The following is a 10,348-nucleotide window of genomic DNA, read 5'->3' as shown; positions in this document are numbered from 1 at the left end:
ATTGCATATTCTTGGAAAAATAAACATTTCCTTTCTATGTAGCATGGTTTGGACAGATTTTGCTGTATCTGGGCAAGAATGGTTTTATAGTAAAYGAAACAATAAAACTTCCATTGCAGCTTTGCGTGGAATAAATGGGACCCGTCACRTCACACGATGAGTTAAGTCGAAAGTAGTGTAGTGAGATAACGGGCAGCTAAAGTACAGGGGTTGAAAAAAAATGTTGATAATTGGATTTAGTCAAAATATGAGTAAAAATGGGTTCCTTGAAGGAAATGTGCAAAATATAATCCTGAAGAACGTTCCTGAGCAGTACCACCAGCTGATGATGATTGTGAGCAGAAAACTCCTAAATATTTGCTACTTTCCTTTTACACTAACTGTTGTCAATACCAGCTTGGGAACTTTTCTATACAAAAATGAAGTTTCCTCTTTGAAATGACGCCAAGAAAYCCTTATAAGAACACTAAAAATAGGATACAGATTGATTTTCCAGAGTTACTCTCAATTAGCAAGACAATTAGCCAWATCTGAAACCCTCATGAAATCAGGATGATGTATGAAGATATTGCTTAAAATCAGCAATCTAAAAATGAGGGTAAAGTTTGTTTAGTTTGTCCAAACGTGACTTAATCCCTTCTTTAATGTGATACGATCACATATCAGAACGTCTTTCTGTGAGCTGACTGATACCAAAAGCAGATGTTCATGAAGCAAGAAACCATAAACACAGAGGTTATCCTGCCAAATAACATTTGAAGAAAAGAAAACAAGTAGTGTTTAAGTAATGCCACTGACATCTTAACTTTAATCATGTTATAAAAGGACCTGAACCRGTTAGAAACCAACAGAAATCCTTCCAATACTCTAAATATTCAGCAGCAKTTGTTACAGTAAACTTTAAACAAAGGTTTGTTTAAGTCAGCCACTTCCCTTATATTGCATCTTTTTTTGGTGTAAAACAATAAATAATAATCTACTTAGCCTAATTGTCTTATTCCTTTAATTGGCTTTTCTGTTTATCTTGTTTTAGGATTTTTAGAAAATGGTTAAAGCAGGAACGTAGAAAGCTTTTTACCACCCCTGTGTAATAGCTCATTACAAAAACAGTACTGATGCATAATGCTAGAAAAAAATTGCAGTTCACAAATGCCAAACCACTTTTGAAGTAATTTAGTAACAGTGTCACAGAGTACTTTGTCCACCAGAAAGCACAAGGGTGATTTTAAAACTATAAAATGTCTTCCTCTGAATGCATCATAGTTGCAATGGAATAAAAAAAGGAAATTAATTTCCATCTAGGTTGGTAAACTTTAAATAATTAAAAGGTATTTTATTTTTCAAATAATATTAAAGGCTATTTTAATACTTGACTCTGCTGCAGTTTGGTGATTTTATATTTTGTTCCAACTCGATGTAATGGATTAAGTGAAAAATAGTGTAGGGCATAGAAAATGCAATAAAGCTACAAAAAAATCTAAGTAGCTGTTGGAAGGAGAAAAAAATGCAAATTAGTCTGAAATGATGTTACAGTTCAATTAACTACTGTCTTGTTTTGTATCTTCTGTTGGGGAAAAAATATCTGCTTCTTCTTCCAGTTGCAGGATTTTTTGTCTCTTTTAGGCTTAAAGTAAGCATGGTCATTTTTTAATTCACCTATAATTTATCCAGCGTCTCTGCTTTTATCTTAATAACACAGGCATTGCTCAACTTTCCATTAAAAAAATGACCAACGTCTTTTCTCAGTCATTTGCTCATAATTTATGACGTAATACATTCTCATTTTCAGCTCAAACCTGTCCATCCAGTTGTTCCCATATTGCTAAAATAGGAATTTCTCAGTGTCTAAAATGTGTCTCTTGTTCGTACCTTTAGAAGGGCAGGATGGGCAAGCAGAGGAAGAGGGTGGTGACAGGTGATGCTGCTCTGCTTCCGAGGAAGGACGAGAAGCCCCCTGTATTTCATCGCAAGGACAAGAAAAAGAAAACGGACATTGGGAAGGTGTTCATCAACATCTCCATCGGCCTCTGTGTCTTCAGYCTTATCTGGTTCTTTTACGCCGTCTACATGCGGTCCAATCTGGCCAAGCGAGTGGCCACTCCGCACCCGTCGCCTCGGGTCCTGGATGCCAACAGCAGCAGTGCCAAGGTGTCACCAGACAGATTCTGGGGCTCGTACAGGCCTCAGGTCTACTTCGGCATGAAAACAAGAAGTCCCCGGTCGGTTGTGACGGGTAAGTTGCCAGAATCTGAGTCAGGCTCAAGATAAATYGTTTTGACTAAAGACAAGAGCACTAATCAGATAGGGTAGCTCTGGATGTGTAGTTGATTTTATTCCTTGTTTTTTTGTCATGTCTTTACAGGTTTGATGTGGATGAATCAGTTTTCAGACTTGGACATGAATCTAAGGCACACTTGTGAGCAGGGGGATCACTTGCAAAGCTATGGCTGGCTCATGCACGACGGACTAAGCTTCGGAGTTCAAGAAATCCACGACACCGACTTCACGCTGACGACCGAGTTTGTTAAACGGCTTGGTGGGGATCATGGAGGAGACTGGACCTGGAGGATCACAGCCAAACAGCATGTGAGTTCCAGCTGTGTTCGCTGTAGCTGCACCGTGTGCTCATTGTTCTTCCACAAGATTCAAAGGTTGTTTTGATTTAGACACTTAWTTCTTTGTCTTTCCTCAGCAGAGCTCGGCTCCCCGGCCGCCCGTCATCTCCTTGATGTTTTACGCAGCAGCAGACACACAGGGCTCACTAGAGACTCACGTGGAGGCAAGAAATCGCCTCGCTTCCATCATTGGTTTTTCAGAAGACCTTGGAAACTTTAAAATCACCTTCAGAAAACCTGTTACCGGGGAGTCATCCAGCACCAAGTATGCCAGGTAGGACTCTAAGCTACTACCTTACAAGATTTTACTTCAGTGTCTGAGTTAATGCCCTTTTTTGTGCTGCRAAGGTGAATAAATATGACGGCCATCTTGAATTGGACTTACTTTAAAACACGGTTGACAGTTGTAGATATATGTCTAGAAATTGCTGAGAGTTTTCTTAAAATCTGTCCAGTGTTTTATTAGGTATTGTGCTTATAAACATTAAAGATGTGCAACAATAATCTATCTACAAAAAGGGACTTAAAAATCTGCAATAAATGAAAAAGAACATTTTGAACGAACCRAGATTGCATCATTTTGCAGTGCCCCCACATAGATGTTTAACATTTATAGAAAGATTAGATGACATTATACCAACAAGTGTAAATAAAAACGTATCCATCAACGTACACATGGGAAGTCTAAACATAATTAAATACTAAATGATTTATCACAGAAGTTTTTTTAAGTCCGTTTACATTTTCTGAATGAACAATTGTTGCATGGGCCTAGATAACTTCTGGACGAGAAAAACAGGAAAATAAAAATCACTAGATGGCAGCAGAAGAGAATTTCAGCGCTTGTTTTTTGGTCTGCAATTATCTAAACATTGGTTTACTTTTAAAATAATGTAACTTCTGTAAAGACGTTGTCAACCTAAACGTAAAGGTTGGAGCTTTAACAGCGCAGATGTTTTTAATGTGTGAAGGTTTTTTTTTAATAGTGGAAGCAGAATGTAGAAAATGCTGTCAAAGAAAAGACAAGAAATGCACGATTTGATTTGTGTTACAAGGTAGAAAAAATAGTAAGCTAGAGCTCTAGTTTCTCTGTTGCCTCAGTCATTTACATGACAGGAAAATGTGCTGCACTCCTTGAATGTAGCGCAGTTGGAAGTTTTATTGCAAATTCAGGTTTTGTGTTTTAGCTTCTGACACACTGATTTTAAAAGCACAAAGCATTTAACTCTAGTTCTTTTTTTAATGTTTCAGTTACAACTACCTCCAAACTGTCTCTCCTGGCTTGGAGAAGCTGACTGACATTGTGAAACTCAGTCTGAACCGCAAGTTTGTCTTCAGCCCCCCYTCTAGTGAGAAGAGGCATTACATAGGTCTGGACGCCTACAAGCCWCCTCACCACCAAAACCAGCAGAAACACGCCGACCCGAGGAAAGAAAGTGACTTTGTGGTTCACCAGGTGACAGTCCAGCTGCCGTTCCAGATCGAAGTTCTGTTTGAGTCTGGAAGCTTCTACGATCGCCCAAACCAGYTGGTGGGCTCCGTCATGACCGAGGAGCTGGAGAGGAGGAAAGCTGAGTTTAACAAAAAGTTTGAAAAGATCTTTGGGCTCGAGAGCAAAGGTTTTAACCAGGCGCAAGTGAAATTTGCCAAAGCGGCRCTCAGTAACATGCTGGGTGGAATGGGTTACTTCTATGGACAGTCAGTGGTGCAGTCAGTCTACAAYGAATACCCACTCCTGTACCCTGAAGGGGCTTTATTCACCGCCGTCCCGTCGCGCTCTTTTTTCCCCAGAGGTTTYCTCTGGGACGAGGGCTTCCACCAGCTCCTGCTGAGTAAGTGGGATCCCCAGATAACGAGGGAAACCATCGCCCACTGGATCGACCTGATGAACGTGGAGGGCTGGATTCCTCGTGAGCAGATCCTCGGAGACGAGGCTCTCAGCAAAGTCCCGGCTGAATTTGTCGTTCAGAGGAACGAGAACGCAAACCCGCCGACCCTCTTCCTGGCCCTCCAGGACCTCATCCAACAGCTTTCTTCTAATCCAGATCAGGCAGCGGCTCGGCAGACCTTGCCGTTTCTCCGAAGGCTTTTCCCCAGGCTGAAAACCTGGTTTGAGTGGTACAACACCACTCAGAGAGGGCCACTTCCCCATTCCTACCGCTGGCGTGGGCGTGACAAGGACACCAACCTGTTTCTTAATCCTAAGACGTTAACCTCAGGACTGGATGACTACCCACGGGCCTCACACCCCTCAGCAGATGAGCGACATGTGGATTTACACTGCTGGATGGCCTTGTCCTCSGGCATCATGGCTAGCATAGCTAAACTTCTAGGGGAGCCCCACGAAGAATACAAACTCTTRCACGACGTGCTGAGTGACAATCGCYTGCTCAGTGAGCTCCACTGGTCAGACCAACACGGTGCTTTCTGTGACTTTGGTAACCACACCAAAGCTGTGTCACTCCAGAGGGAGAAGGTGWACGTACCCCCAGGACAACCTCGTCACCAGTTCCCCGTAGCACGACTGGTGCGCTCMGTCCGCAAGGCCCCTAAGCTGCAGTACGTTAATGCTTTGGGCTACGTTAGCTTGTTCCCCTTCTTACTGCAGATCCTGGAGCCAGATTCACCCAAACTGGAACACATCKTTAAAGATATGAAAGACTCCAGCAAGCTGTGGACTCCCTACGGCCTGCGCTCGCTCTCCAAGACCGATCCGCTCTATATGCAGCGAAATACAGAACACGACCCCCCCTACTGGAGGGGACCCGTATGGATTAACATCAACTACTTGGCGGTCCGAGCCCTCCACCACTACAGCAGCACAAAAGGGCCATACCAAGAGAAGGCAGCTATTCTTTATCAGGAACTCAGGACTAATATCATCAATAATGTTTACAAGCAGTACATTGAAACAGGGTACGTCTGGGAACAATACAATGACAGCACTGGCAAGGGCCAAGGGTGCCACCCGTTCACTGGCTGGTCTGCGCTGACAGTATTAATGATGGCTGAGCATTACTGATACTGTTTGTTGGGTTTAACTGTCACTGAAGACAGTATTCAGGTAACATCGACTGTTAAAATACAGAAATACATTCAGAGAAGAGAAATTTGCCATCGTTCATCAGCCCTTTAAATAAAAAACAGATTTTACACATGTGCAGCTGGCCTGTCTGTCTAAATGGTGCAAGATACTGTATTACTGCAGGTAAAGCCTGTTTTTTTCTTTTAATAAAACAAATAAATTGCATCTTTACTCGTCTGCACCTTGAGTGTCGAACAGACAGACATGAATATTCCTTCCAGGTCAGCTCGGCTAAAGGAAAGTTTGTGGTTTCAGGCTTAATATGAGGACGTTTTGAGTAACATGTTCTTGAGGAAGTGACGTGTTTGGGGAAGTTATTCAGGTTATTTCACTGAGTAAAAAAACATTAACTGAAATTAATCAATCAATCATGTTTTGATTTTGATCTGTCTCAAATCATCAATCATTTTATTGCTTAATTTTTAAATCCCAGTCTTTTGAAAAGTGTTTTTTTTTTTTGTCTTGCCTCAAATTTATAAAACAACGGTTTCAAAAAGTAAATATTTTGTGTACAGTGTGGTTTTGTCTGGCAAGGAATACAACTAACATTTGACTTGTTATTGCCAAAAACAATAAACAATTTAAATACTTGTTTTATATTTTTTATTGTTTTGTCTAACTGCACTTATTTGATGTCGTACCTGATAATGATGAGCTTTGGCCTTTAAAATGATCAGTAGTTGTAGAAATAAAAAGATTTATTGATGAAGTTTGAGAGAACAATGCCCATAACTTGGTATTTAAGATGATGAGCCTTAATGTAGCTAAAACATTTAGTTTATCTTTAAAAGTTAGAATATTTGGCTGTTTTCACTATGTAAAATAGTTATATCATTCCCAGTTTTATGGGACAGAATCATGTAATGTTTTAAATAAAAATATTAAAATCCAACAGTTTACAAAATTATGTAAATGCAGTCTAAAATGAAAAACAAAACCAGAGATGAGTAGTGAAGAATATGATCTCCCATGATGTTTTAGCCATCAGAGTTTGTGTTGGGGATTATTCTCAGCTATTACAACATTAAATGTTAATATCTGTAAATTTGACTAACCTACAGCCATTTCTGTTTTGGTTAATAAACTTAGACTGCCATCTTGAATTGTGACTAAACATCCAATGATTACTTTCTGGGAGTTTCATTAGAATCAATCCAGTGGTTGATGAGATATTTTGCTAACATTACAAACAAAAAACACGATTGTTCTTTTCAGGGCTGACCCCGGCCAAGTTGGTGCCCTAGGCAAGAATTCAGTCGACACCTCTTGTGCAATTTTCTAAATCTCACAGCTAATTTACGTACATTATTTTTTATCTTTCAAGTTGTCCAAATAAAATATTCAATGTAATTAATTTCATACAAAATAGTCTACCTCATACCTCCAGCATTTGCTGACAGCAACACCTTCATGTTAATGAGCAACTGTGGCGGGTGGGGTGGGGGGTCCAAGGGTATTCTCCCTCAGAAAATCAAACCAAACAAGCAGACAGAAATCCACAGCACGTTACCTTCATAACCCGAGCAACCAGTGATTATTCCATAAAAAATAAGATAAAACTTTACAAATATTTTTTTTTCCCAGTCCCCCATTTGTAGCACCTTATTGCCTGTCTACACCACGGGCCTGCCCTGGTCATTTTGCCTTCAGAAGTGGGCCATAATAAGTCATTTATTTGGTAGCTTTTCATTATGGACACATTTTTACTATTATAATCTCAGATTAGTGAAATTCCTCCTTTAACATGTTTAAACCTCAGTAATTAGTTGCTAATAAGTGCGTTCCACATTATGCTTAGTTTTTTTCTAATAGCCTATTTGTGTTTACTTCACACACTTTAAATCAGGATATTTAAACAGCATCATTAAAAATTGTATTTTCATTTTTCTAGTTCTATTTCATTTCCTAGACAATTGAAGGTATATAAATAATACTTATTAAATCCTTTTTGCACAAGAAGGATGTCATCATTCCTGCCAGTCAAAGCAGCTTCGTCGCTGTGACCTTAAACACAACAGCCTGATCATTTTCATTTTTTTCCTCCTTTTTTCAAACAGCRCATTCGAAGGCCTCTCTAGCTGACGTCAATTTTTTTCTTGTATTTTTTTTTCCTGCTGCTTTTTATCACAGTTTCCATGGAGCACYGTTGTTGTGAGGGCTTGGTGCTTAATTACCCCCACATCAAAAGGCATGGAGTACATTGATGGCAAATTCTTTTCACTCCTTGACATGCGCTGGCATACATTCACACGCCGCCGCGCACAGTGGCAATGTTCCTATTAATGCTTCGCCACCATAAAATAAAACACTGATCCTGGGTGCACACTGATCCTGCCGGCGCTCGCTGTGCGGACATGACCGCCGGGTTCCAGCCTCTGGACTTTTATGAATCCTTTGAATGGGCTAGATGTGCGGTTGTGTGGTTTTGAAAGCTTAGCATGGTGCTGTAAGGTTGCACCGCTAAAAATAGCCCCTCTATCAGTTAGCAGAACAGCAAGTAGGCTGTGAAGCTGCACATTGGTGGTTTTGCCAAATGTCTTACAATTTACAGTGCAGCTTCTCCCTCCATGCATGATAACTGCAGATGGTGCAGCTAATACATGCAACATTTATTGGAGGTTTGCAAGTCATCAAACACTCTTTGACCTTTTGACCCATTAACATAGAGAACAGCATTGGTGGATCTTAAAAGCAACTAAGCCACATTTTCATAWTTTTTCTCCCTTCCCGTTGGATTTGATGTCCTTGTCCCCCCATACATACAGTAAAGTGGCATTCATTTTATTTCTTTGAAGAGTGCAGACAATCTGTGTGACTAAAGCACTCACTGCGCAATCCATCTCCCTCACCCAAGACCCTTTTTTCACAGAGAGATGGGATAATAGCCAAACACCATCAGAGCTAACTAATGTGACTGCATAATAAACAGATGAGTCAGTGTTCATTTGCATGTCATCCCATCCCAACCTTATCAGAACTTGTGTACGCTTCATATTTTGGAACTGCCAACAGGTAGTACGACAGCGGGTTTGGTCGGAATTCAGCGCCGAACTGAAACGTCTCTTCGATTTCTTTTGAAATCCTTTAAATCATTTTAGATGTGCAGAGTAATTATAAAGTTGTCTAATAGTGGCCCTCCCTGTCCACAGCACCGACTCGTGTAATGAATGTAATTACTGGGAAGGTATTCTAGAGGGAGCTAATTAATAAGGCATTTGTGAGCGAAAAAGTGGATTTTTCAATACAGCTTAGCTATCATTTTACTTACAATGGAGAGCTACTTAGAATTAAAGCAGTATAAGTGGATAATTATGCTAATGGCTCAATTAGGATTTAAGATATGTTGGCAGGCTGTATTTCTACATGATCACTGTTCGGGCTTTACGCAATTACAGGGGCTCTCGCGCAGACATGTGGGCTTGTAAATGTCCATTTTTTAAATTATTTTTTTTATTTTTTCATTCTAAGGCCACACGATAATACGTGTTTGCAAGTGTTGTTCCGCTCTGACCCAACTTTTTGCCTCCCGGGACAGATGATCCATGTGAAAACCTTGAGCCGTGGGTCAGTTTTTGTTTGTGAAACTCCCGCTTTGGACCCCGCTGACAGGACGGTGCATCCGTCTCTGTCTCCTCCAATCCAGTCGCCACGAGCGGCACGATCCACGCTGCACTAGCTGTTGTTTATACTCTGTTGCCTTCGTGTAAAATGCGCCTGGAGGAGCCAGCATCTGTACATGCGTTTGCCTTTGCCCTCCCTCCCCTTGGAAGCTCAGTGTGTAGTACCAAACTCGCCTCAGCCAACATAGGTCTGTGTACGTTATGTAAGGCCCACTATAAATAGGTTCACCCGGGATCTTTTGTCTTTACCTGATTCGCTCTTAGCCCAACTGTTTTTATTTCTGGAGAGAGCCGTGGAAGCCAGTGCAATGTAGAGCCGGCCGTTTCCATAGTTACTTTTGTTAGCTGCGAGCTCTTAACATTCTTCATCTGTTTCCTCACATGTCTGCCGTTGGCTTGTTTGTTTGAGTCTTGTTTGTAGTTGCGTGTCTGCGTAATGAGTGGATCTGTGCATTGGTCAATGCAGCGATAGAAACAAAACAAGGCTTTCTAATTAATGACATATCTTTTCATGGACCTCGTGGTGTTACTCGCCGAGAGAAGGAGCAACAAATAGAAATCAGTGTGGGTGCAGATGAGTCAGAGACCAGAATATGCAGACCTGTTAACTTCTGCTGGTCAAAAGTACATGCAATTAGTCCAACGTTGTGGGATAATGAATTTGCGCGTGAAGCTCCAGTGTAAAAGGGTGGGATTGTTGATGCATCTGTTCAAGTAAATACCCTGGGTAATTGTACTTTGAGTCTTTCCTGTAATCCAGCATGACTTTTCTGCGTGTGGCAAAAAAAAAAAAGTTTATGCAGATGTGAAAACTGAAAAATATGGCACGCCAGGGTTTATTTTATAAAATGCTCCACGAAGAAGTGCGAGCGGTTAGATAACAGCAGGTGCAGGAGTTGGACTGAGCCCAGGGTTTGGACTGTCAGAGAGCTGCAAGCAGAGCTGCAACAGTGGAGAGGGCAAGGTGGAAGCCATATAAATGTAAAAGGTGTGTGTGTGTGTGTGTGTGTGTGTGTGTGTGTGTGTGT

The 10,348-nt window shown here is 41.0% G+C and overlaps 1 protein-coding gene across 2 annotated transcripts in view; it reads left to right on the top strand.

The window, feature by feature from the left end:
- The window catches only part of mogs (mannosyl-oligosaccharide glucosidase), an 8,107-nt gene extending 1,815 nt beyond the window's left edge, over positions 1-6,292 (top strand). Inside the window, exons 2-5 of one of the 2 annotated variants that reach the window (XM_014007729.1) lie at positions 1,876-2,233; positions 2,363-2,586; positions 2,693-2,889; positions 3,867-6,292. In XM_014007729.1, coding sequence (XP_013863183.1) covers positions 1,885-2,233; positions 2,363-2,586; positions 2,693-2,889; positions 3,867-5,637 — 2,541 coding nt within the window. In that variant the 5' untranslated portion in view covers positions 1,876-1,884 and the 3' untranslated portion in view covers positions 5,638-6,292. The remainder of the gene's footprint in view (positions 1-1,875; positions 2,234-2,362; positions 2,587-2,692; positions 2,890-3,866) is intronic. The other variant, XM_014007730.1, reaches the window with a different exon arrangement.
- Positions 6,293-10,348: the final 4,056 nt, after the last annotated feature.

Source organism: Austrofundulus limnaeus, unplaced genomic scaffold, assembly GCF_001266775.1.
Source record: "Austrofundulus limnaeus strain Quisiro unplaced genomic scaffold, Austrofundulus_limnaeus-1.0 Scaffold44, whole genome shotgun sequence".
NCBI lineage: Eukaryota > Metazoa > Chordata > Actinopteri > Cyprinodontiformes > Rivulidae > Austrofundulus > Austrofundulus limnaeus.
Note: the sequence above shows the minus strand (reverse complement) of the source record. Positions and strands in the feature narration are given on the sequence as shown.